General features: G+C 39.7%; 3 protein-coding genes across 4 annotated transcripts in view; 2 read left to right on the top strand and 1 right to left on the bottom strand.

Moving 5' to 3' along the window:
* Positions 1-413: 413 nt before the first annotated feature.
* wdr1 (WD repeat domain 1) lies at positions 414-10,108 on the bottom strand. The gene is given in 15 exon segments (XM_051948364.1): positions 414-1,290; positions 2,136-2,280; positions 2,358-2,531; positions 2,747-2,860; positions 3,003-3,090; positions 3,448-3,604; positions 4,482-4,569; positions 5,011-5,244; positions 5,666-5,746; positions 5,979-6,056; positions 7,236-7,416; positions 7,920-8,067; positions 8,170-8,260; positions 8,546-8,667; positions 9,952-10,108. Coding segments are annotated over 15 exon segments (1,824 nt in total). The 5' UTR covers positions 9,968-10,108; the 3' UTR covers positions 414-1,183.
* A 1,937-nt stretch (positions 10,109-12,045) lies between these two features.
* Positions 12,046-22,360, top strand: idh3b (isocitrate dehydrogenase (NAD(+)) 3 non-catalytic subunit beta). Of its 2 annotated transcripts, none has more exons than XM_022219762.2 (11): positions 12,046-12,153; positions 14,180-14,353; positions 15,136-15,256; positions 15,479-15,539; positions 15,631-15,763; positions 17,010-17,143; positions 17,291-17,393; positions 17,599-17,745; positions 18,522-18,616; positions 18,798-18,858; positions 21,839-22,360. In XM_022219762.2, the coding sequence occupies exons 1-11, from the start codon at positions 12,100-12,102 to the stop codon at positions 21,914-21,916; spliced, it is 1,161 nt and encodes a 386-aa protein (XP_022075454.1). In that variant the 5' UTR covers positions 12,046-12,099; the 3' UTR covers positions 21,917-22,360. The 2 variants fall into 2 exon arrangements, with proteins under 2 accessions (XP_022075454.1, XP_022075453.1); XM_022219761.2 differs by lacking the exon at positions 21,839-22,360 and adding an exon at positions 20,303-21,702.
* Positions 22,361-24,143: 1,783 nt separating this feature from the next.
* ptpra (protein tyrosine phosphatase receptor type A) overlaps positions 24,144-26,846 on the top strand; it is a 34,306-nt gene continuing 31,603 nt past the window's right edge. The window contains exon 1 of the mRNA XM_022219766.2: positions 24,144-24,570. The gene's annotated coding sequence lies outside the window, so the exon portion shown is untranslated. The remainder of the gene's footprint in view (positions 24,571-26,846) is intronic.

Below are 26,846 nucleotides of genomic sequence, written 5' to 3'. Positions count from 1 at the left end.
CTCAGGCTGGGACTTGAACCAGGGATCTTCTTGCTGCAAGGCAAAAGTGCTAACCACCACTCCACTGTGCAGCCCAGGCCTGAATGTGCTCAGTCTTCTTTTGAGGAAAGAGTAATTTTTCAGTCCCAGTCATTCCATTTGTAACAGTTTAGAACAAAGAGAGACTGGAAAGATGACACTGACTTATTGCTGTTCAACCCATTACGTAATAACCACATTATTCTCCGAGTCTCCAATGCCCTTTTAAGGAGTTTGTCCATTTGCCTCTCACCATCAGCATCCCACCAGGGGCCCTACTGGTAAACATCCACTGTTCAGTGTCTTCCTGAACACCATGAAATTGTGATAAAGAGTCTCTCGGAATCTGTGCACAAAGATGTTTGAAAGATAGGACTAGTAGATGAAAACATAAATGCATAAAAAGATTTTTATTATTATTATTAATGAATCACTTCCATTTTGGAAGCAGATGCATAAAGACATTGGAAAAAAAAAAAAAAAAAAAAAGTGAGACAAGCATAGTGGGCCCAAACAAAAACACAGCAACAACACAGAACCTTTTACTGGACAGACAGCATCTTGATTGTATACACACTTTGATCTTTCAGTTCCTATTATTGCTCCCCAGTTCGACAAGAAGAGTAGTAAATCACATAAAGGTTGAAATCTAGGACAAAGCAAAAAGCAAAGACACTCACCCCTTAAAACCTTGAAAGTAAAAAGTGACAGGCAACTGCAGTTAGGACTAGTAGCTTCTCATTTCAGGAATGTAACCAAAACAAAAAAAATGTACTTTTGGTTCTTCCCTTTAAGCTAGGATGCATTGACCCCAACCACAACAAGGATTTCAGTTTAAACCGAGTCACCTATGGAATGATGAGTTTACAAATATTTTTCTGGGTCCATAACGGTCAAAAAGGTGTAAAAGCGCTCATGGTTACACTCCATAGCTCAACATCTTGTCTCCGTGTAAGCTGAGGTTATTCGTATCAGAGAGACAAATGAGATTGTGTTTATGGGAGCCTTTCCCCAACCATAACCGTTTACAAGTCAGATGTTTACATAGCATAGACACCGCTTAGATAGTGAAAGTACAGTTTAAAAAAAAAAAAAAAAAAAAAACAGGAAAGCTTGAGTTCTACAGTAGTCCTTGTCCCTGGAGATGTAGATGTTTGCTTGCAGCTCAGTATTTAATAGTCCACTGCTTGACACTGGCATCATGGGAGGTGGTGACTAGAGTGTGCTCATTTATCCAGGCCAGGCCGCTGACATGATGCAAACGGTGACAGTCTGCAGACATCAAAGTAAAGAACAATCGTGTTACAAATATGTCTTCAAGATAAGCATGCAGAACAAATACACATCTGAAGTCAGGTTTTGCTTCACATTCAATACTTTCCTGATCTATGAGTTACAACTCTTAAGATTGATGATATGGCTGTTTTTGTTACCATGTAAGATTTTTGCACTTAAACGTAAAAAGCCCTTTTTTATTAAAATACATTCCACAACACTCGTTTAATTGGTAGATGCCAAGTCTGTCAGCTTCCAGGGGGGGAAATTTAGTTACTGTTATACACAAGAGATTTATCAGAAATAATGCATGTATCAAATTCAACCTCACATTTGCAGTTTATTCTGCCACAATGACATAAAATGAACTCTGATAAACTAAACCGCGAGTGGAAAGTATTCGTTCTAAATGAGTGAATTTATCTCTAAAAAGTCCTGTTGCCTTTCGGTTTATACCAGCTTGATGCCTGACATTAGTGAATGCATGCGTGTGCTCCAAGGAACGGTACAGGAGGTCATTCCTCCCCACAGCAGTAAGACTTTTCAATACGTCTGCATCACTTTGCCAGCTGATGAAACCACTTTACATCCTGGAAACTTTACATTCTAATCATTAATTAAATCTCCAAACTCATCTGCCCATTTCTGTATGACTCTTGTGTATTCTGTTGATTGTTTTTATATTAAATTTGAGATATTTTTATCTTATTTTACTTTCACTTTAATACCTAATATTTTGTGTTATCTTATCGTTTACCTCTTTACTGCACATCCATGCTGCTGTAACAACTTAATTTCCCTCCACAGATTAATAAAGTCATCTAAGTATTTGTATGGCTAACCTGAAAATTTGATCCTCTGTTCTGGGTCTCCAACCGTCCAGACATACACCAGCATGTCCATCCCACCAGTCGCAAAGTGCTCATTATCAGGTGACCAGGCCAAACTTACTGGTTTGGCATGATGTCCATAAAACAGATTTTTGACCTGCGGAAAAAGATAATGAATTATAACAGAAGAATGCATTTGATTTATATAAAACAGACTTCACAGGCAAATTTTACCGAGTAGCCGTCAGCCACAATATAGACTCTGGCAACTTTTCTCTCATCAATGGTAGCCAGATAGGCACCATCATTGGAGTAGGCCATGTCTGTGATGGGTGCCTCGGCGTCTAGGGTTTGGCCCTCATCCTTCAGAGTGTTGCCCTGAATGGAGTACAGATGGACTTTCCCATCCTAAAGAAGAAAGAAAGAAAGCAATCCTCAAATTAAACATCACTGACGTATGAAGAAGAGAGTTCCATGTGTGTCCTATGATGGTCCCTGAAATAATTTGCTGTTACACACAAAGACATGCTGATGGCATTTTGTCCTCTGAACTAAACGCATTTTACAAGACAGAGCAAAGCAAACGGTACTCATGTTTGGCAAAAATATCTGTGCTCCTCCACTTACTGCTCCCCCACGGCAGCAGTGGTGCCGCCAGGATGGATCACTCCAACCTCCGCTTCGTAGCCAATATTGTCCAACGTGAAGACTTTCTTCTTATCCTTCAGCAAGACAATCTAGAAAAAGCAACAAAGCACCGGTACCAAATAGGAACAATCAAATATATGATGTTAAATCTTATAGATGTTGAAACGAGTGGAGAAACTGGATAAAACATTTGCTTCAGCCAAGCACTGATGACTAAGACAAAAGCATTACCTGTCCAATGCACACAGCCAGTGACAGACCTCCAACTGCTGCCGACACACTTTTAGGCTGGAAATCCATCTTCACCACATCAGAGGCACTGAGAAACAGCAGCTGGGAGTTATTTAACATATAGGCATTGGACAATACTGATTTCTAAGAGCCCACACTTGCATGTTGTGACAACCAAAAAAATGACAGGAAATATAAAGAGGACCTTCACACTCTGGAATGGTTTTCACTATTGTATATGACAGAACTACAAACAATGATTTATTGTTAAACATATTTAAACAATGGCTATTTTACCTAAACCATCAACACAAAAGGTCTTCTTCTACACAATCTCCTCTCAAACAAGAGACTACTTCAAACAAATTTGACTTTGTTGATCAGTACCAGAACATTCTCCAACTCAATTATTATCATCCACACAGGAGAATATAATGACCCCCACCTGTACTCCTTCTTGTCAACGTTGGTGTAACGCAGTGTATCATCCATGCTGCACGTCACCAACTCTCCGGCGTCATTAACCACCATCTTGCTCACCTGGTTGCTGTGGCCCTTCCCCGAGAAACAGTCATTCTCTCCAGTTTCTGCATCCCAATAATGTGAGGCAAATATTAAGGAAAAAACTGCAGTAACAGACAACAGAAAATTGACAGTAAAGAGGAGCCAGCAAGACAGATGAGTATGAGGCTAATTAAATTACCCATGCACATAATGCATGAAATAAAGATTTCAAACTTGTCATTCCTGTATCAACAAAAGCAGACGTCATAATTCCAGAAGACCACTGAATACCACACAGTGTGCTTACGTTACTGATCCATCATCTCAGAATGCAAGCAAACATTTGTTAATGTTGCTGGTTCAAGCTTTCAGTCTTAAAATACCATCACAGCCCATTTTGAAAATAGCATATGCTCAATCACTACCAAAAAGCCAACATTTTGGCAATTTTAGAAGAAATGTTTCAAACTATGCCTCTTTTCATGAATTTATACATTTACTATATGAATTAAAACAAAACTTTAGGGGCGCCCATATAGCTCAACGGGTTGAGTGGGCAACACGTGTAAAGGGGCTTGTCCTGACGCAGCGGCGCGGGTTCCATTCCCGCTCGTGGCCCTTTGCTGCATGTCTTCCCCCGACTCTTCTCCCACATTTCCTGTCTCTACTTCACTATGCCTATCAATGAAAGGCCAAAAAAATATTTAAAAAAAAAACCCCAATACTTTAGCGAATTCAGTTGAACTTATAAAAATGATCAAATACTTCAGTGGTTGTTGAACGAACAATAAAATGTACTCCTTTAATAGGCAAACATTTATGGCTGGTAAATTATACAACTCAACAGCAAATGCAATGCAATGACCACTTAGGATTGTAGAGCAAGCAGCTTTACACATGCGATATGAGACACCTAGTGGCCACAGAGTGACCTTTACAGTCATTACTGACACCACATACGCTGTCAAAGGATATTGATATGTCCATCGTGGCTCCCCGAGTAGATGTACGTTCGCCCCTCATTTTTGTGGACTGTCAGACACTGGATGGATTTGCTGTGACCCTGGAGGATGAAGTACACACTTTTAGAATGCATTTAGAAAAGTGCATACAAGACCTGTACACAGTATAAAATGCTTTAAAGTATTTAATCTAGGCTAAGTCAGGCTGGAGCTTCAAGAATACTACTGTAATTGTACACCATCCTGTCCCCCACCATCACTGACAAATGCACATACCAGTCAGACGCTTCTAGTCCAGTGAAAGGTTGCTTTATCTTCCCAAGTCATGGGCCACAGCTGTTTACAACAGTCCACTCAAAATGACACCCACTTACAAACCTCTGCATCCATTTACAGATGCTGAGTTACACTTCACAAATGCAAATAACTGATGTCTAAACATTTTCATTAAAAATGTTCCCCCTTTAGCACAAAGTGTTATTACCATCAACAAACTGCACTGATAATATCCAGAAGTAGCCTCCTTAAACTCTTTCTCTCACCTTGATTGTGCGTATGGGTCGGTCAGGGTTGTTTTTGTCCAGGTAGTTGATGTATCCTGGCAGAGAGATGCTGAGGAGGTGGTCGTTCTGCCACAGGCAGCCCAGCTGCATGTCTGTCACATCAGAGCCCATGTTGAAGGTGGTGACAGCCGTACCTGCACCAACATCCCAGAGCTTTACGGTCTTGTCCCCTGAGGCAGAGATTAGTTGAGAGCTGTCAGGGCTCCAGCTGACCTGTAGGGTATGAAACAGGGCAGTTGAAAGAAAATGCTGTGATATGAGAGAATTTTAAGGGACCTATAAATGTCCACTCAACAACAGAAGCACCAGTGGTGTGTGGAACACAAAATCAGTCAATGGAAAAATTTAAATCAGTAACTTGAGGACAGAAGGAGGCTGTTTCAGAGCAGATAATTCCTCAATTGATTAGGGAAAGAAGCCATTTTTCTGTGTCCACAGACTGTACAGACTGCATGCTAACTTGGAGTCGATCCAGCCCCCCTGAAAAGACAAAACTCACATCTAACCAAGTTACTGTAAGGTGACAAAGAGTTTCAAAGCTAGGAGAGTGGATTTGTTCACACAAAACAGGAAAGTCCAAGATAGATATTGATTGTAAAGTTGTTGTTTTTTTAAAACAACAAACAACACTTACAGCATAGATTCCTCCTTTGTGGGCCTTATCTCCCCCCAGAGAGCCAACACGTTCACCAGTTGCTCCATCAAAGATGAAAATCTGTAAAAATTATACTTGTCAAAAAATAAAAAGGTTTTTGTACACAATTGATTAGTGTGAATGTTTTTCCCCATCCAGGTCTGCATCTTTAGATTGAGACATTCTTCAATAATTTCGGTATTGTTTTAATTAAAAACTAAGTAAAATTTCATTCATTAAATAAGTATGAAAGGAACTTCCCTTTAAAATGTCCATAAGCTTACAAGCCAACACCCGGTAATTTGATGCTTACCATGCCATCAGCACCAGCGGTGGCAAACCGTGCTCCATCTGGAGAGAAACGAACGCAGTTGACAAACTGGCTGTGGTCCTTTAGTGGTAATCGGAGAGACGGGTGGGAAGAAAAGATGTGAGAAATTAAGAAATGTCTCTGCACGTTAATGCATTTTATTTATTATCTTACCCAACCCTTACAAGTGTAAGAGTAGGCATTATGAAAAAATAAAAAGCAATTTAGGCAAACTACACTGAAAATACAGGCTATGTACTTTAAATCTTTAGGCATATTTAACAAGATGTATGATACACTGTATGTCAGAAGGCAAAAAGAACAAATAAATGGGTTTATCGATCTCGGTTATCGTCATGACAGAGAGAAACTCACATCTTCCTCATTTTAGACTACCATGGCCGATTGAGGAATAAGTTTGATAACAATACGAACACACAAAAAGAAACATTAGCTGGCTACATTGAGAAAGACCAGCCATAGCGTGCCTGCATAGTAATGGGAAAGAAAGTTGTAATCAAATAGTTTCCTGCTGCTGTCCCAAAGCGACACGATTCCTGATAAGAAGATTTAATTTGGGGGAAATGGGCTCAGGAGGAGTGACCGTGCCTTGTGACTTTACAAGTTTGATAATGATTTTATTGAAACACCTACAATTTAACCAAAGTTATTATTATGCAAAGCAAAAAAACAAACCTTTGATTTTTATCTAGAAGAGCATTTGCATCGTAGGAAATTTTATATGCTCCTTTTAATTAATACAGAAATAATAGAAACTAATGTAAAAGTGCTGCTTAAATTGTATTGGTGCTTAGAACAGACCTCAGGAGGGAAGGTCTGCTTTTATGAATGTGGCTCATACAAATCTGGGAATTTATGGCGGAAGCCAGTTATGTAATATGCAAACAGGCAAACAGGCAAACAAGGCAACGCTGTCTGAAACCACCAGGGTGTGACAGATTTGAGATGACCAACGGGTATTAAAAGGCATTAGTCAGAAAAAGTGTTCAAGCTGTGGCTCTGTCTACATTGACCGAGTGCCAATATTTTGTTACTAATAAGAATTCAAGTCCAACATGACATTTAGCTTTTGGAGCTTGCTTCAGAGCTTAACAGCAGAGCATATCATCTCATTCCTACAACACGTCCAGCAAAATCAACCTGGATCTAATCACTTCGCATAAACACAAACACTCTTAAGAAACACAAGATTGCCCGAGCTAAAAAATTAGATATAAAATGGTAATATTGGCAACTCACCCTTATTGTGAATTTGAACCTGAAGGGAGGCCCCTCATAGAAGGAACCGCACGTATCATCACTGCCAGTGGCAAGGCGATAAGGACGTTTCTGCCTTATGTCTACACTGTTGATGACCTTTGAATGGCCAGAAACCTCTCCCACTGTTGAGCCAGTGTCCCACAAGAACACTGCCCCAAACCTACACAAAGAGATGAAGACACATGTATTTGTTACCCGTGTGTGAGGAGTTTTTTCCCCCTGTATATTAATAAGGTCGTACAGGAAGAAATTGAGAGACAGAGCCTTGACCACATATTGCTATGCACTTAGTTTCACAAACACTGAAATAACCACCATCAGTTGTCTTTTTCAGATATTAATCGAACGCTGCCCCACTCACTGAAGTGTACACACCACCAACAGCTCTTCGTTCACATTTCAAAGTACGATATCAACACAAGTCAACAATATGCAGTACAACTGCACAACCATCTTAACATATACTTCATCTAAAAACAAACAAAAAAAAGATATGCACCACAAGAGAATTTATCAGTGTGGCTGCAGTAAGAAGAGTTTCTCATGAGATTGAGTGACCATGGTCCGAGATTAATGAGGCTAAACTTAACTCTGAATTCATTCCAACAAATAATCGTAGCCAGTCTAGAATGTAAAAAACAAAAAAAAAACCTTGACACTCACTTCTCTCGTCCCTCTCCAACAATAGCTATCCTCTTGCTATCCTCCGTCCATGCAATGTCCTTGATCCTCCCTGAAATAGGGGTGTACTCGTACTTCAGCAAGTGCTCCTTCTGGGTGGTGTCCCAGATACGGATCTTTCCTGTTATATCTAAAAGGATTTAAAAAGTAGTTTTTTTTTGTTGCAGCATTAACAGTTATGTTGTAAATATGAGCATACATGTGCTGACAGTTGTTGATGTGGGTCTTTTACCTCCAGATGCAATGTAAAATCCACTGGGAGAATACTTGGCAACATTAACTTGGTGAGCATGTTCAGTGTACATGTCTGCAATGGCCGGGTTCTTTAAAAAGCAGGAAATAGGAGATATCAGCAAGTACGTATCATTGGTGGTTACCTTTAAAATAAATACAAGTCAAAAGAAAACTCTTTTTTTCTCCCCACAATGGGACTACTCAGACATAACCATCATTCCTATTGGCTTCTCTTGGTTTTAACTTTTACATGTTTGTTTAAATCAGAAAAAATAAACACTAGTTTAAAAAATAAATAGCTTCTTAATACTTCATATGCCCCTTCAAAACATGTAGCAACATTTGTTGAAATAGCTTTTTTTTAATGCATTTACTTCAATATTCCTGATGATTACAGTCTTCCCATTGGTGTAGAGGAAGTTGTTGCCCTTTGGATCGCCACCAAGCACTTTCGCAACTCCCCTCTCCATTTGTGGGAGACTGGCGAAAACTTGTTCTAAAAAAGTAAACAGATAATGTAAAGTTTCATTCAAGATTCACTGAAGAAAAACTTAAACTGACCTATTCCATTAGAGATCTCATTGCGCATTAAGATGGAAACATGAGCCGACCGAGCCTGAAAACCTGTCACTTGTTCGGCCAGAAATAAAAATGCATCTAATGTTTCAGATACGAAACAGGAGTATGTTTAATTAATCAGCATCACCGAGGTCTTTGCGAGTCATTCTGAGGACTTGTAGTGGACGTGGTCTCACATGATCTCAGGCATCTCACTGATCTTTCTTAATGCATTGCTACATCTGTATTATAAAGATCATGGCATTGCTTCATTTCTCCTCCAAAGGGAACTCAGAGCACAGAGGCGCTGAACATGTGAATATTAATAAGATTATCAGTTGATTGTATTTAAATTCACCACGCAGCAATTGTTTCACTACAATTTAAAACTCAGAGAATTAAAAAGGAGTGTTTGTTTCAGTTTTGTCAAACAATATTTTTCCTGAAAAAATGGACTGGGTTATGATCTTCCTTCTTTGCATTTCTTGCAACTTTGCCTCTTTTTTGTTGTTTTTATTTATTTATTTATTTTAATTACTGTGCAAAGAGATTGCAGCAAGCCGATTCCAATTGCATTACTCATCACTTAATGAATGACTTTACTAATTATGTCCATTCATCTTAGCAGTAAAATACAAAGCAATCTTATCTTAAAATACAAAATGCAATGATTATCTTGTGTGTGAGCAGCCTGTGAAAACCCATATGATTTTACAGCTGTGTAGAGATTGGTGCGCTTATTTCGCTTCCGCATTCCCTTTAAAAACCACAAATGGTCTTTTCCACAAAATCAGTCATTTTCTGAAAGGCGTTTAAACCTAAAAGCATTTGAGCTGCCACACACTGATTACTTCCCGGCTGTCAGACTGCCTCTGTCTGGACATGTCACAACAATGCGATGTGAGCACAACTATTTCCTCTGGCTGACGTTAGCTTAACTAGCTAACTCAAAAGAACAGGGCTGCCTTTAGTGCTAAAGCATATTAACGACAAAACTAATTCACTAGACACACGGATGAACTAAACCTAACAGAATGTTGCATTAAACCGAGAGCTTGTCTCTCATATGCGGGATGAAGTGTCCAAACCGTGCAGCTATGGGCGAGGCTAGCTAGCTGCGGCTACCTGGATGACTAGCTGAAGGCGCCGCCTATTGTCGCCGAAAGTCGGGATTTCACGACCATTTCCGTCTATAGTTTGCAATAAAGAGTCACAGACTCACTCAGTTCGTACGCCATGTTGCCTGCGGGCCTCTTCCTCGGTGTTACCCTTCCAAATGAATGAAACAGTGCAGAAAGAAGCTCCTCCGGCTGTGCCACTAACCCTCCCCGATCACACAAACACGGAAGCGGCTGCAGCTCTCGCTCTGCCTGGCTTTGCCCATATATAGTAAACTCAGATACCACGCTGCGGCTGTCAGCCAGTAGCCGAGCCCTGCTGCGATTGGGACAAATATCACCTAAATAAGGTCTGTCAGGCTCCGGGGACACCGTGCCACCCTAAAGATCCACCAACCAAATGTCCAGGTTAAGGGTCAATACCAGTGTGCATTTCCTGTGTTTCCATTTAGTCACAGAATTCAATTTCCTAACATAAAAATGGCAAAAGCCTTTTGACAAACAACATTTTCAGATTCCTCAAATATTCTTACAGTCTTGGTAGAACAGTATCCCTAAATTGACTAACCTTTTTCCGAAACCAGGTCAAGGAAAAAGTAGATTATGAAATGCATGGCACATGGAAGAAACGCACCACATCCACTCATATCACCACATTAGAAAAATGAAACATCTATCTATCTATCTCAACAACATATATAATCTGTTTTGGAATCTAAAAATATACCAGATTTCTACAATTGCCCAATGACATCATTACCTGAAAGCCCATACTGAGGGCATCAATGCAATAAATTCCTAGATGCTGCTTTAGCCCCAAGAGAATCATTGAGCATGAATAACCATGATTTACCCATAGAAGGTAAATGACGGCTGCTGTTCATACGTGTCAAGGGGGATAACCAGCTGATCTACAGTTTCACGATGGCGATTTTAAAATCCTCTGTCATCCTGCGTGTCATAGAGAGCATCACTTGCCTGGAAATAGGACTGGGAATCCCCTGACCTATTTAGGATGGACCTATTTCAGAGTGTGGACCCCTGCAGCAGAAAATATGACGTTAAAACAATAAAGAATTTGAAGACAATATGGTCGCAGGTGACACTAAGAAAGATTTGTACGAGGGATGTAAAAATGTGCATCCTCAGCACAGGGACTGATGGACACTTTGGGCCCCCTGCTCAACCCATCAACAGCTCCGACACAATAAATAACTGTAATCCCCTGTATGTTTCAGGGGCCCTGTCAAGCTTTGACCTGGGCCCCGTGAATGAAACAGAGGTAAATGTTGTATTGCACAGGTTTATCATTGATAAAATGTGATTTTCAGTTCTATGCACCTTTCAACCACATCATTCTGAGAGAGGTCTGTTGCAGCTTTTGCATAAAGTGTCGCTAAATCATTTTTTAAATTATTATTATTTTTGGATAGTTTTGTCTTGACATTCCTTCAGATAATTCCTTTAGAGTAAATTCAAATCAAATCTGTTTCTTCATTCTAAACTGGGTTTCAGTCCAGTAAAATAAATGTGTCAGACTGGCTACATGATATGACAGTGACATGACCGGTCTCACAGTGGAGGAATGTTGTTGTGTGATCCCATATATGTTGTTTATACAGTATGTTGTTCATATATGCTCACATATACACAATCCCATTCCCATTCTAAAAACAATCCATGGAATGATTAAGAACAGAAACCACCACAATACCTGCTACAGACCATAATAATACATGTATATTTTTGGTGTTACAAATATTGTCTGAAACTTAATATGATTTGTCATTTTTTAATACTTAACATGCATATTTTTTTCTTGCATAACAGACAGACAAGCAAAACAACAGTGAAAACAAATGTCTGTAATATTGATTTCTTAGTTAGCTGAAATACAGTAATAATGTGTGACTTTAAGGTCGAACAGTGTAAAAGAATCCAAAAAAATTGCATTACTTTCAAATTTGAGCTGGGGTTTTTCTGTGATTTTGCTAGTTTTTTAAAGTAATTTAAAACAAACAAAACTGGGAAAATCAGTAAAAAAGTAAAAGAACAGTTTTTTACATTTTTAAAAAAAATAATTCCAGATTGCACCCTGCTTTATTGTATTTTTTTTTGCCATATTTTATTGTGGAATATTGTAATTATAATGAGTGGTCGCTTTATCGTTTGGTATCCTGTCCAGTGGAGGGCGCTGTTGTCCTGCAGTTCTCTCCGTCGCTCCACCAAAGAAGAAGCCGCTCAGTTGCTGCATGTCTGTGACGATGGCGGCCGCCTTGAGAGGAAGCTTAGTAACATTGGTCAAGGTGAGTGCAGAGATGATGTTTGCCGGCTTATTTTGTTAATATGTTGGTATAAAATGAGCTGCTGTACTTGAAGTGTTATTAAGTTAAAATCTAACACCGTGTTTAGCATCAACTGTCAAAGAAACAGTCTGACACACTGACCGGTTACATCTGAAGTTAATGCTAACTATAAGCCTCATCTATGGAGGATTTATCTGGTCCTTAGAAGTGATAGAGATATGTATGTGTCTATCTGTTTTTTTACATGGTTTAAGAGGGAAAAAATGTTTTGTTAAATTTAGTTGTCAACTGATACTCGTCAAACTAGCCAACCTCACTACCTTTACCTTGAGGATGGCTGAAGTAGCTTAGCTTGTCAGCCTTTTTCAGTTAACCCTGACATGGTAACCTCCCTGTCCTTAGTGAGCCATCCGCTAAACCAGGCCAACCGGCAGCTAACGGTGTTGGAAAGAGCAGCCCTGATAAGAAGTCTGTGTATCTCTGTCTGCTTGGTTTTAGTGTCAGGTCATCTTTCTTGTATTCTGTAATCTATGCAGCAGCCTAAAGGTGTGCAGATCATCTCCTATTTAGTTTAAGTTAAAACTGCAGATATTAAGAATGGGTGAGTTGTCATTTTGACTGGTGACATTTGATGTAAAGAGTTTATTTCAGCTCCCATTTTACCCATTGCTCAGATGATCTTGAATCATACCGACATAGATAACAAGCCACAACCAACTTTCCCACCTTAATTTCATCTCATCAGGTATTGTGACTGACAGTGGGCAATTTGAACGACATCCTCATCGTGATATCACAATATTCACAATTTTATATGACATACACACATTTTGTGATTTACATTAATTAATCTTGATAAATATAATACCTAGACAGGACTGCATCGAACAGTTTTCTGCACCCTTGAAGAGGTTTTAGCCAGCACCAAAAGTAAATCACCAACACCAAACTGATCCGAATGACAATTTGAAAAGTTCTTTTCACCACTTTGATAATTGAGGTTCCATTTACTTGGTCAGAATAGACATTTTTGTTTACAACACAGTCAGAAATAGCAAGAAAATGTTTATATTTCTGTCAAATAAGGTTATACGGTTGCCTTTACTGTATCTAAACCGATCATGGCCCTGGAGTGTCTGCTTTTGGCTAACCATATAATTGCACTGATGCAAATAAAATAAATAATAAAAGTCCAGTATAGCCATAAAGCTATGTGTGTCCTAATATTAGTTATTGATCTGGACCATTTCCCTTGATGTCCAAATGCACTATTTATGTCATTTAAGATGAATCTGGGCGATCATGGCATGATTAAATGAATGAAATGGAAGAAAGACCATACTCTCCTTCGACATGAAATTCAGGCTGCAACTGCTTTTCTTTTTTATTATCAGTTCATCATTATCCACATCTGCCAACAATTTTATTCATTAGTTTTGTCCATGAAATCAAAAGTGCCCAGTAGTCTCCAAGAGTCAAAGGTAACATCACCAGATGCCTTCATCTGTATGACCCACAGGTTAGAACCCAAAAATATTTAATTGACTGTAAGCAGACAAAAGTATGGAATTCTCACTTTGAAGAAGGTGAGTCAAGGAGAGATGTTGAAAAATGACTCCAACAGAATAGACTACCAAAATAGTAGCTAATTAATTGCTTGTTGATTTAATAATTAGTTATCAACTCATTGTTGCAACTCTACACAAATTTACTTTTGCATTTGTCAGATTTATGTGAATTCCGAAATGGTTTAAATGCTTCAAACCTGTAGCATTAATCAGAAGAATCAAAACGTTCTTGAAATTGCTCCCTTCTTCTAGGCATCTGACCAGTGAGCACAAGTACATTGCTTTGTTTTAGGAGGTCACAAGCCAACAAAAGGTTTTGAATCATCAATATGCTCAGATATTTTGCTGAAATACCTATTACGATAAATACACACTGTATTTATTTACACAAACTTGTGTCAGTTTTGGAGATACCAGATTGTGTTTTTTCTAACTGTGTCTTCATGTCCATCCTTCAGGGCCTGGGTGGCCCCCGGTGGCAGCAGCTCGCCTCTCGACCACTGAGTGTGTCTGCTGGTCTCTGTAGCCCAGAAGCTCCACCAGCCCGGGCTGATGCTACCTTCAAGGTCACCATGGTACCAGGAGATGGGGTCGGACCCGAGCTGATGACTGCTGTCAAGGAAGTCTTCAAGGTACATTTTACAGGGATCATCACTGGTTTAAAAAAAAAACATGGGGTCTGCCATACATTTGAGTCAGTGATGATATAAAAACGTTAGATGGAAACACAAAAACATCACAACACCGATGCTGAATCTATTTTCAATCTTGGCTCACTCAGAAATACTGTGTTACCCTGTTCATATTTTAAAATTGTTAGGAAGTTTTTTTGTTGTTGTTTTTACTTTTTGCTATTATATGTTATCAGATGGATCATCAGCCAGTGCTATGTGATTTAATGAATGTACACATATTAGGGCTGCACAATTAATCGCATTTTGATCGCGATCATGATTTTGGCTGCCACAATTAAATTAACCTGATCGTTCGCAATATTTACATTTAAAATGTGAGCTCTGGTGCATATCTTATCAAGCGCCTTGTCAACCAGTAGTCAGCCAACCACCAGGAGGTGAACACATGGTTAAGGCTTCATTAAGCTGCTGAAATAACAAGCGAGTGGAAGCCTCAAATCACTCAGTGGACTGAGTGATTACTAAAAGTAATGGAATGAAAATACATATTTTACCTATCAATGATGAACAATTGTGATTAATAATCGTGATTACAATATTGATCAAAATAATCGTGCAGCCCTGACACATATATAGTTTGAACTTCTATACCAGCAGTGCTCTAAATTGTGCAAAATCTGATAACAGCATGGCAATAAAATGTATTTAGAATGGTCACTTTTAAAATTTGATCTTGGATTTCTTCCTAAAACACTGATTTCTTTTTGCCTTCTCTAAAGGCAGGCGATGTCCCGGTAGAATTTGAGGAGTTCCACCTGAGTGAAGTACAGAACATGGCCAGTGAGGATAAACTGGATCAAGTGTTGACCTCTATGAAAACCAACAAAGTGGCCATTAAAGGTAGGTTTTTACTTATTTATTTTTTTGTGATTCCTTGGTTGTCTTCTTATAGTGCATCTCCGTTTAATCACAACATATTATAATTTCAAAGTCTACAATAAAGTACTTTGGCATAAATATGGTGTGGTCTTATAAGTACAGTAGTAGTGGAATATTTCAGGTTGTAAAAAGAAACTGAACATGTTTTTTTTTTTTTTTTTTTTTACATGTTTTCTTCTGTAGGAAAGATTCACACACCAATGGAGTTCAAAGGGGAGTTGGCTTCATATGAGATGAGACTGAGGTAAAATTTCAAAAATACTAAGCGAAGCAGAAAATCAATTGTGTCTTTGTATATGATTTTAAATAACTCTGCATGTCTTTCATTTCCCCAGGCGTAAACTGGACCTGTTTGCTAACGTGGTTCATGTGAACAGCCTGCAGGGCTACAGCACTCGCCACAACAACCTGGACCTGGTCATCATCCGTGAGCAGACTGAGGGGGAGTACAGCTCACTGGAGCACGAGGTAAACAGCGCTCCTCATAACAGCAGTCAGAGGGGGAACAGCAGTTTTACACCAACTTGAAAAGGAGCGGAATTTTCTTTTTGAACAGGGAAACTTCCCTTCCAACACAAAAAAGATTTCTTCTTCTTTTCCAAAAAAGATTTCTGAAGCATTTAAATGGTTATCGAACAAAGATGAGTCACTCAGACAGGTGCTGAAATGGTACAGTGTCTTTTAAAGTGTGTGCCTTAAGTTCAGTTTTATTTATATAGTGCCAATGCACAACATAAGTCATCTCAGGGCGCTTCACATAGTAAGACCATTCAATATTATATTATAAAGAAAAAAACAAACCCATTCCTGATTCCCTTTGAACAAGCACTTGGTGACAGTGGGAAGAAAAACTCCCTTTTAACAGGAAGAGACCTCTGGCAGAACCAGGCTCAGGGTGGGCAGCCGTCTGCCTCTGTCGGTTTGGATGACAGTAGAGGGCAGAGACAAAAGAATAGCAGAGACAGGTAGGCAACAAGCAAGACAACAAAAACACTGGCCAGGTTGGTGGTGCCTTTGACAGCCGATCAGAAATTGAGCCAGAGATATATGCAGAGAGGACAAAAACACATTCAGATACAATGGTGCCATACACGGGCTAATTCCTGCTTTACACATCAGTGTGTGCAGATTTTAAAAGCAGACTGCATGTGCAAAAGGTTCTGTTCATATGACATACATGTTATTATGTAGGTCTGTGCAGAAAAAAAACAGATGGCAATTTTTGCAAGGTATAGAAGCTACTTACAGACTGTTCTGTTGCCCCATGTCAGTAAATGTTCTTTAAGTGTGTTGAGTGCAGTGAGTGGCCACAGCACAGGATTTCTGGAGAATTTAGAACTTTTCCCTGTGTTTGGGGTTGTTCGATGGAAAGCATATGCAAATCAAAGTCTTCCAAAGTTCCCCAGCAATTACTTCAATTACAACTCTTGAATGATGAACTGTAAAAGCGCAAATGACCTGAGAACCTCCTCATGCAGTCTCTAAACAAGCTTTTATTTTGTGTGTGTTTTTTTTCCCCCTTGCACATGTGCAGTCACAAAAATACTTTACAGTAATATACATAAAGCATGTGTGAATTATGAACTCAAAAATTCCATCAGATATGAGATGGCTGAAATGTGTAGATGGAGTGTATTCTGTTTTTATTTTCTTGCACCTTTCTCTAATAGAAATGACTCCACTAAGTTGTATGTACTCTCTTCTTGCTGTTTAGAGTGTGACAGGTGTGATCGAATGCTTGAAGATCATCACCAGGGAGAAATCACGGCGTATTGCCAAATTCGCTTTTGATTATGCCACCAAGAAGGGGAGGAACAAGGTCACTGCTGTCCACAAAGCCAACATCATGCAAGTACTTTTTTTTTTTTTAAATAACTTGGTCTTTGACATATTTTGAAATGAATCTTCCATTAATTCGTAAAATTGCGTTATTGTGCATCATGGTTTTCATTGCAGTTAAAGCATTAATTGTTGCCCTCACTTGTCTTATTACAGGAAACTAGGTGATGGTCTGTTTCTGCAGAGCTGTGCAGAGGTGGCACAGCTGTATCCCAAAATCAAATATGAGAACATAATCATTGATAACTGTTGCATGCAGGTATGTACAGCCTCACAGTTCATTCTTCTGATTTTATTAATTGTTGCTGCTCTAGCTCTCATAGCTTTTTTTTTTTTTATCCCTAAACTTGGATGTCACTAGAGTAAATGATTAAAATACTTTTTGTTTGCTGTGTGACTGAAGACAGAGAATTAGATTTTCCATTTCTTGTTAAACTGTCATTTTTGTGTATAATTTTCTGTAGCTGGTCCAAAACCCATACCAGTTTGACGTGCTGGTGATGCCCAACCTGTACGGTAACATCATTGATAACCTGGCAGCAGGGCTGGTTGGAGGAGCAGGAGTTGTTCCTGGAGAAAGCTACAGTGCAGAGTATGCTGTTTTTGAGACCGTAAGTTTCCATAAACCCACTATTTTACAGTTGAAAACTTAGCCAGTCAGTCTTTAATGTTGGAATTATTCATACTTGTTCAGATAATAAATACTGTCCTGTATTTAAATTAGGCTGTCATCTCTTCACAGCAGTTTCCTTATGCAGTGATATGCTGCTCCTTCTGCACTAAAAACGCACCATAAAGTTCTGTTTTGTGAGTGAAACAAGCACCATCTGCGACACATGCTGGATCTCCTCCACCGTGTCCCAGAGGCAACCCCCTTAAATTTCATTTTAGGGAGGATGATGAAGTTGCAGGGAATAGAGCAAATGGGGAGTAACGGATTTGTTGGTACGGCCAAAAGACTCTAGCTGTTGTCACGATGACACATGTATATGCTATCAAGCTATGTTCAGGTCTGACTTCGCACACCTACTTTCGTCTTGAATACTGCGGGTTCTTCCACTGCTAAAGATCACTGTTTGGTCTCCGAGTCATATCCATCTCTAGTGACTTGACATGAGAGTCGGGTCATCACCGGCCTTTTGACAGAGAACATCACAGACACAGCGATGCTTCTGCAGGTCCACGGTGAAATAGTAAATGTGTGCCTGCAAGTGGTTACAAAAATGCATGTAACACAGGTCATATGAAATCCTAACTCGTCCCACTCAAGAACTTTTGATCACTTGTTGTAATGTTATGTATGACAGAATATGATATAAATGGACAGTTAGCTGACTTTTTTCTTGTAATGTCATTCTTCATTGCCTGTATCTTTTATCTCTTTCAGGGTGCACGCCACCCCTTTGCACAAGCTGTAGGAAGGAACATCGCCAACCCCACGGCCATGCTGCTCAGTGCTGCCAACATGCTCAGGCACCTCAAGTGAGTCAACTTCTAAAGCCTTTTAATAACAAATTTCCGACAATATCCACCGATTTTCTGTCCCGATCTACCATGACTCTCAAGATTTTGAAAAAGGTTTCCAGTGGCTGTTTGTCTGAAGGTGGACATCTGTTCAAGACATTTCTGGCTACCTCTTAATTGTCACTGTATTGTGTTGCAGCCTTGAATACCACTCCAACATGGTCACAGATGCTGTCAAGAGGGTCATTAAACAGGGCAAGGTAAGTGTGTATGTGTGCGTTACTTGTTCATTCTTCCTACTCTTTGGCTACTGGTGCATGAAGGCTTTGAAATCTACACTAACATTATTAACGCCACAAGGAATGGTACATGTAATACTAGCAGAGAAAAATAACTGATGGTTTAACCCTTTACGCTTCAGTGCGCTTCAGTGTCCCGTCAGCGGTACACTTACTAATTTGCATAGGAATTTAAAGAATGTCCGAAGGCTGCAAACGTGATTATACAAACACTATACGCCGATGGAAAGCTTAGATTCTCATGAATCCGCCGGTATAAACCACTTTCAGATGTGATTACCACAGCGGGTGAGAAAAACACATTTGTCCGACAAAAACGAACATTCATCCATCCGTTCTCTATACACGGCTTTAACGTACACAGCGCGACTCACATTTCCGGGTTCATTATTACACACAGAAAAAAATATTCCACAAAAAACGGCCATAATCCAACCTTTTACATCCAGACAACACAAGCCAGTAAACTATTTTGTCCAAAACATGTCCTGAAGTCGGTATAAAATCCACGAATCGGTCGTTTTCAAGGAAATGCACCTCGCAATGCGCGTCCAATATTCCCTGTATTTTTCGTCATTTAAAAAAAAAAAAAAAAAAAAAAGAATATTAGCGATTTTTTTGTACTGAAAATGGCTGGAATTGACTGCAGCTTAAAGGGTTAACAAAATGTGGACACGTGAAGCCTGCAGGACTTGTTTACTCTAACGTTATCATCTTGTGTTTCCGAATTAACATGTTGCTCTTTGGTTTTGTGTATCACTGACTGTAATCTCATATACACAAAGTGTCAGAATGTTGAAGGCACTTAAGAAATACAATAAAGAATTATGTGAATTGATTTGCAGTGTGCAACTGTGAACTACCAGCCATTGAGCTCTTTATTTAGCAACAATGTTGCCATCACATTAGGTGTCATGTTAACAATTCTTGACCTACAAATACCCCCATCGACGACCTGCATACTGAACTATAGTGTGTTAGAGAGCCTTTGAATGCCTACATATACATGCTGTTTAGCTTCTCTCATACATTTCTCTCCATGCTTAATTTTGTACATCTTGGCCACGTCCAAGGTGCAGAACATCTTTTCCTTTAAAAACCGGTTTGGACTAACTGACTTCTGCATCTGCTCCCTGCTGACATTAATGCACCCTGACACAAATCCTAACACAAACACGGTCAACCTGTCTCCTCCGGTTTGCTTTTAAACCCCATCTTGAGTGAAGACTTATTTATTTGCTGTTTTATAGGAGTGTTTGTCAGTTGAAAGCGGACTTTGCCTGCATGTTGCCTGAAGGCCCTTCCTTTCCCTCTTTCGTCTGCTTTAACTCCCTCTTCTCCTTATACCCGTTATCCTCTGTTGTGTGTTTGTGTGTTTACATGTGTGTGTTTGTGCACATCCCAGGTACGGACACGAGACCTTGGCGGTTACTCTACCACTGGCGACTTTGTGCATGCTGTTGTGGAAAACCTGCATCACCGATCGGTTTACTAAGATGTTACATCACACCCCTCATTGACATTTCCCTAAATCTGGGTATTGTTCTTAACATGAACTGGATGCATGTTAAGACTCAACTCTCCCCCACAGCCAAATGACAGCAGGGTCACACATTTCTGACATCAGATGCATTGTAATATTTATGGTTTGCTGATAGATCCAGTGGAATCAGCAGTGAATTGTGGTGTTATTGGCGGAATAATGTACTATTTATGAGGTTTCCTCTCAAACATTTCCATCATTCAGCCTGGTCTCCTGTTTCCTCCAGCCATGAACACCAATCTACCCTCAGTTACAGTCAATCCCTTTGCATCTCATTACTTTATGAGGTTTTACTTAGCTGATAAAGATCATCTAACTAATTTTAGGTGACCCTTTTCCATGTCTTTTCATGCGTTTCTGTTTTTTGCTAAATTATCAAAAGGTTTGGCTTATGTTAGCTGTCTAAACTGCCTCATTGCTATCATGCATCATTGCGAACTGTCTGTTAAGGAAATAGTCTCTTTTATTAAATGTCAGCTAATCTACTTTTGCCTCACAACTGAATGTAACTCGTTTACAGTATAACACTGCCACATTGGGACTCACTAATACCACAACTTTTCTGACCAAGAAATATCCTAATATTTTTAATAAAAGTCCATCATTGCAGTGTTCATCTATACCTTGGTGCTGTGGATTACTGTAAAGTTTCATAATGCAAAATCCATGTTCCTACCATTGACTGTGATACAGCTTTCTGGTGCTATACCATTATAAAATTTAGAATGTTCTTACAGTTAATGTCCACAGAAACTTCCCAGGGTAATATTCAGTGTCCACAAATGTAGTCCTCTATTCTTTGTCAGTGGAGCATTGCTTGCCATCCCACATCAGGTTGAGTTATGAATTGGTTTACTGTACTGAACAAGGTAAAGTCATCGCAGCATTCACAGTTGTAATGATGATGTTGGAATTTGTAACACAGCTCTACCACCACTCCATCTCTAATTTTTTTTTTTAATTTTGTGTCAAGTTAAAGTTGCCTCACATGTGGGTAGCTTGTTCACCAAAAATGATAAAGAACCAAATACAGTAATATATCTGTAACTGTATTTTTTGTTTGGATCTTTGGCTCAATCAGAAATTTAAGGTTCTCTATGAAGAAAGTTTAAAACCACCCGTATAAGCAGTGTTGTGTCTTTTCTCTGTATCAGATTTAGTCACTGATTTTTATTTTTTTTAAAACTTGTATCAGACTAATCTAAGAGGAGACATGCAGAACATGTTCGCTCATCCATCAATAAAATGGAAAAAAACAACAACTTGATGATCAGACTATTTGTTCCTTCTGCGAGTAGTTTTCGAAGGCTCTCTAACATGCAGGCCGTGATACTGAATGTGGACATGTGTTGCTGCAGCTGTGCATATAGTAACACGCTGTCCTTATGTTTGCAACAGGTGCGCACTGGAGACCTGGGGGGCTATGCAACAAGTGACGAGTTCACCCGGGCTGTCATTGCTAACCTGGCAGTCTAAGCGTTGTATTTATGAATCTGTCAGCTGCTGAGACACGCACATGCTTCTTTTATTTACCTCTGGTCACGCCGACCATTCATGCACAGTACAATGTATTCCAGCAAGCGCCGACACACTTTGTCCTCCTTAAGTACAGTAAAATGCAGATGAAATGTATCAACTTAGTGTCCACAAATTCAACTTTGCAGTTTAAATTTAACATTTACTATGACTTCAAAGGCAGAAAAAAAATGGGTTCCATGCAGTTACACTCATAAACACCAACCATTTATGTTCTGGTCTTTGGCAAGATCCTATAAGTTCTACTTAATGGTTATTTGTTGGGATGTTGACCAACAGTCAAAATGTGATGTATGTATATTTAAATATTATTTATTAACTTAAAGTTTTATCTTATTGCTTCTTCATTTATGGCAAGATACCAATAATAAATGAGATGTGACATCTTGTGTGCAAAATCCTTGCATGAATGTTAATAGAGGACTAATGCAGTATTTAAAACTCTTATCGTTGCTCTTGATGGCTCAGACGGCATGCATCACCTCACAGCATGAGGAACCCAGCCAAAACCGTAACTCCCTTCCTGTTTCCAAGCATATGCAAGTCAGGAGGATTTGAAGAATCTGTGGAAGTATGAATTTGAGTCAGGCTGGCTGTGTTTGTAGACACATGATGAACAGGTGATTTGTGTGTAAAAGTGCAGCATATGCTCCACATCTGCAGGACTACAGACCATGAAAAGGTGTAAAGAGGTAACAAAAACCTGAATAAATGCACAATTTTTATTCTAGGTTTTTTGCTCTAGTCCATAGTTCTAACAGAATGGCAAATAGTCAGGGTTTTCTACTAATTAATATTTGATTAATAACAATGAATGAAAATAAGATTTAAGACACATTTTACTCTTAACTCATGTTGACTTGTTCAAATTGCAGGATTTCTGTGACCTACATTCCAGCTGTGTACTGCAACAGAAAACCGGCATTTATTCATCATATTTAGAAAATTACAAATAGGTGATTTTTTTCTACTTGAATCTAAAATAACGTAATTGTAAAACCATCTCTAATTAATGTTTTAGCTCAAAAAGAGTCCTGACAATTTACTGCTGGTCCAGATTAAACAGATCATATCATATCAGTAAACTCACCAATAAAGCAAGTCTTCATTAAAAATGTTAAGTAAAACTACGCTGATTCTATCAGCAAAATGTAGTTAAAGTATTAAAGTAAAAGTGTTGGATTGTTTCCGCGAAGTGATTTATTTTTAAATATGACATCATTAGATTATAAATATTGAAACAATGTGTCAGCAGCATGTTACTGTTTAAACCAGTTTGAACCACTTTATGTGCAGTTTTATTTCCAGGAACAGCAGATCTGAGGGCTGATGAGATGATTAATGTGGGAAGAAAGGAAACGCAAATCTGTTTTTAGTTTTAGGCCTTTTCTCTCATCATTGGTAAGCAATTGGATCATTTGAACATTTATCAAAATGAAACCATGTGACAAATTTAGAGGGAACAAATCACTATTTAGTGGAGCTGTTAACAACAGAGATGCTTCTGAAATGTAACCCGACTACATGCTGCTTTTTGGAAGATGTCACAAGACAAAAAGTTGAAAATAACTTTGTGTTGTATTTTTAAAGCTTTTCACATTAATCATACTGTAAAATCTTAAAAGCAAGTCAAGCTGTAAAACAAATGTAAATGAGTGGAAGTATAAAGTTGCATGACATGGCAATACTCAAGTAAGTACAAGTACCCCACAGCTGTACTTAAGTACAGTAATCCAGTACATGTACTGAAGTTACTTTTCACCACTAAATGTAATGGAGTAAATTAAATGTAGTCGACTAATCATAACAAATATAACAAATAAATGTAACAAAGGAGAAATATAAGGTAGCATTAAAAGGAAATACTGAAGTAAAATAGCTACAAGTGCCTCAAAATTTTACTTGGGTACAGTACTCAAGTAAATCAACGAGTATTACTTTTTTAACATTTTACATAATGCAGTGAAAGGGCACAAATTCCTTCTGAAATGTTGTGGACTAAGAATAAATACAAGAAACAGCAAACCCCAGGTGTCAGGTGCCCCCCAGGGTCCCTCCGTGGGTCCCCGCTGCGGTGTGGCCGGCGCAGGGTGCAGCTCAGCCGGCAGGTGTCGCTGCCGGCTGCGGCGGAGCGGAGCGGAGAAGAGACGGGGCCTGGCCTGGGAATTCGCTGCTCGCTTCCCATTCTTCCTATGCAGACAGACACACAACATGGCGGACTAGAATAGTCGGCTGACGCGCCCGGATACAGCGGATAAACTGTGGGATTTAACACACAGGAAAGGCAAAGAAAGCCCCCTCGGTCGAGACGAGCAACGAGGGCGAAACGCTGATTTTTTCTGGGGGGGTTGTCTTTTTCACCGGGATTTAGCGGATAAACTGCCCGTGAAGTGTTGGCTGCTGTGTGTCCCAGATCGTGCTTCCCTCCTCGGCTATCACCGAGGTCCCCCCACCCCGCTCGCACTCTCCGTTCCTGGGGTGTGGAGACAAGGGGACCGGGGTTAGAAAAACGTGGAAGAGAAAAAGAGGGGATAAATTCCTCCTCTTTCCGCCCCCTTGTACTCGGGCTTTCTCTGGGAGCTACAGGAGTTGTGGTGAGTTTTTCTTGTTTTTGTTGCGCAAAGCTGAATCACACTTGTTCAACGTACGAGCATGTTTCCTGTAACACCCACAAACGGGCACTTTGTACCCCCGACACTTTTAGACAAACCCGGGGCTTGTACGCGGAGGAGTAAGTTCAACCCTGCTTGTAAACGCCTGAACATTTCAGAAGTAGCTCGGAGGCAGGGAGGGAATTTTTTTTTTCTTTTTTTTCTTCCGTTTTTTTGGCGAAGGGGGCTCTCAAAAAAGGGGGCTTTGAGATGAGAGCGGCGGCATTTCAGGGGGTCAGAACCGGGCTAGCTTGGATGCTGTTAGCGCAGGCACCGGAGACAAAGACGGGGTCCGGCCGGGTCTGGGCTGCCTAAACTGGAAAGTACACTTTATTGATCAATGCTTTGTTATTACAGCGAGGGAGGGGAGCTGGCTGGGTGGAGGAGCCGGAGCAGGAGGGGGCTTCAGGCGACCCACAACAGGAATTAGGTCGCCCTGACGTGAACATGTATTGCTCTGTCAAATCACAGCCGCTGCTTTGTGTTTCTTAAAAAATAAGTCTCTCAGTGCATGTATGTGCATACCCCCCTCCTCTTTTACAACCTCTCCCAAAGTTTTTGTAATGATTAATATTCTCCTCTTTTTTCTAAAGGTTGGGTGTAGCCAAGCATACCACTTCAGTCTTGTGGGTGTCTTTTTTTAATATTATGTTACTTGGAGAGCAAGTTATGATTTTTCAGCTCATTATAACATGGAATATTGTAAAGACTGAGTTTGTCAAAAGAGAAGGTGAGAATTAGGTTAGATCATTATTGTCCTGTCTGATTTTTGAGGCCAATATTTGTCATTTTTCTGATTATCAATGTCATCAGTCTTCCTATCGCTGAATTATATGCACTGCTTTACTTGTGATGCAGCCATCTCTCCGTCTGTAGTCAATCTGTGGTCTTCACAATGTGTAGCAAGATACAGCTTGCAAAAAACTGAACAAGAAACACACGCCATCACCACAAACCAGGAAATTTACTGCTTTGACAATAGCTAAGGCTACACTAATGACGGTGGGTAAGTGAGGAGGCAGCCACAGATTACCTCGAAACAGTGTTTGGAAAACGACAACTAATAATGCTTTAAGATCTGGGCCTTAGTAGGCAATAAAAGTGATTGAGCAGTGAAGTATTAAGAAAACAGAAGAACAACAGATGTAACTGCAGGAGACAAAACTGATCAATCTCAGTTTTCCCTCATAAATTGAGGGCAACATCCTAATCGATCACTCGTACATCTATTTTACATGTTCAGTTGTAGTCACCTTCATTAATGAAAAAGCATAGGTGTCACTGACAGGTTTCTTGTTATCACATGCTGTTAAAAGATTACATGAAATGTATGTCTATCCAGTATATCAGCCATCAGTTTGTCTTAAGTACCAATAGCATCGGTGTCAGCCACCGGAAAGCCCATATTGGTTGATCCCTAATTCTGTGGTCTCAGCAATGCCTCTCTCGCGAGACACAGCTTGTAAAAGACTGAACAAGAAATACAAGCCCTTGCCACAAACCTGGAAATTTACTGCTTTGACAATAGCAAAGGCTACGCTCACAGCTAGCAGGCAAGTGAGGAGGCAGCCACAGATTATCTGGAAAACAATAATTAATAATGCTTTGAGATCTGGGCTTCAATAGGCAATACAAGTGATAGTATAAGAAAAAACACAGTAAAGAACAGCAGACTGGAACTACAGGAGACACATTGTTCAGTCTCAGTCAATCCATCAATTTATCAGTAAAGATGGTAGAAATCATACTGTGATTTTCTGACAGCATTTCCCCTATTGCTAGGAGCTGCCTTAATGATATAAAAGCCTAGTTATGGATGACAGGTTCCCTGCCATGAAATGCTGTTAAAGTGTATGATTTAATGTATACCAGTTCAAAATATTGGTTACTGGTCGTTTTTGATGACCGGTAATCAGCATCAGTATTGGCCTGTATTGCTCGATCCTTGGTGTGTATTGGTATGCAGTACTTGAGTGGAAAGGGGTTTGAAAGCTCTCAAGTCAGAGCTGAGAGAAACATCACCAGGCTGCAGAGAAAGCATGCAAAACCTGGCTTGTCGTATGTGAACAAACCTCTGCTCTGTCTCGGCTCATAATGTCTGGTCTGATTCACTGAACTGCATACCTCAGGCTGCGTGCCCTCTCAGCAGCATGCTTCACCGAGGTCGTCATGTCACATTAAGGAACATCCAAGTGCAACACTCGAGCTGCACAGCCTCC

This window comes from Acanthochromis polyacanthus, chromosome 5, assembly GCF_021347895.1.
Source record: "Acanthochromis polyacanthus isolate Apoly-LR-REF ecotype Palm Island chromosome 5, KAUST_Apoly_ChrSc, whole genome shotgun sequence".
Taxonomy (NCBI): Eukaryota; Metazoa; Chordata; class Actinopteri; family Pomacentridae; genus Acanthochromis; species Acanthochromis polyacanthus.
Note: the sequence above shows the minus strand (reverse complement) of the source record. Positions and strands in the feature narration are given on the sequence as shown.

What these genes read in the sequence shown, in the direction of transcription:
- idh3b (XM_022219761.2), top strand. Translation starts at nt 12,100, where the DNA reads ATGTCTGTGACGATGGCGGCCGCCTTGAGAGGAAGCTTAGTAACATTG. An exon ending in CAACAAAGTGGCCATTAAAG is followed by an intron (nt 15,257 to 15,478) that starts GTAGGTTTTTAC and finishes TTTCTTCTGTAG; the next exon opens with GAAAGATTCACACACCAATG. An exon ending in GGGTCATTAAACAGGGCAAG is followed by an intron (nt 18,859 to 20,302) that starts GTAAGTGTGTAT and finishes TGCACATCCCAG; the next exon opens with GTACGGACACGAGACCTTGG.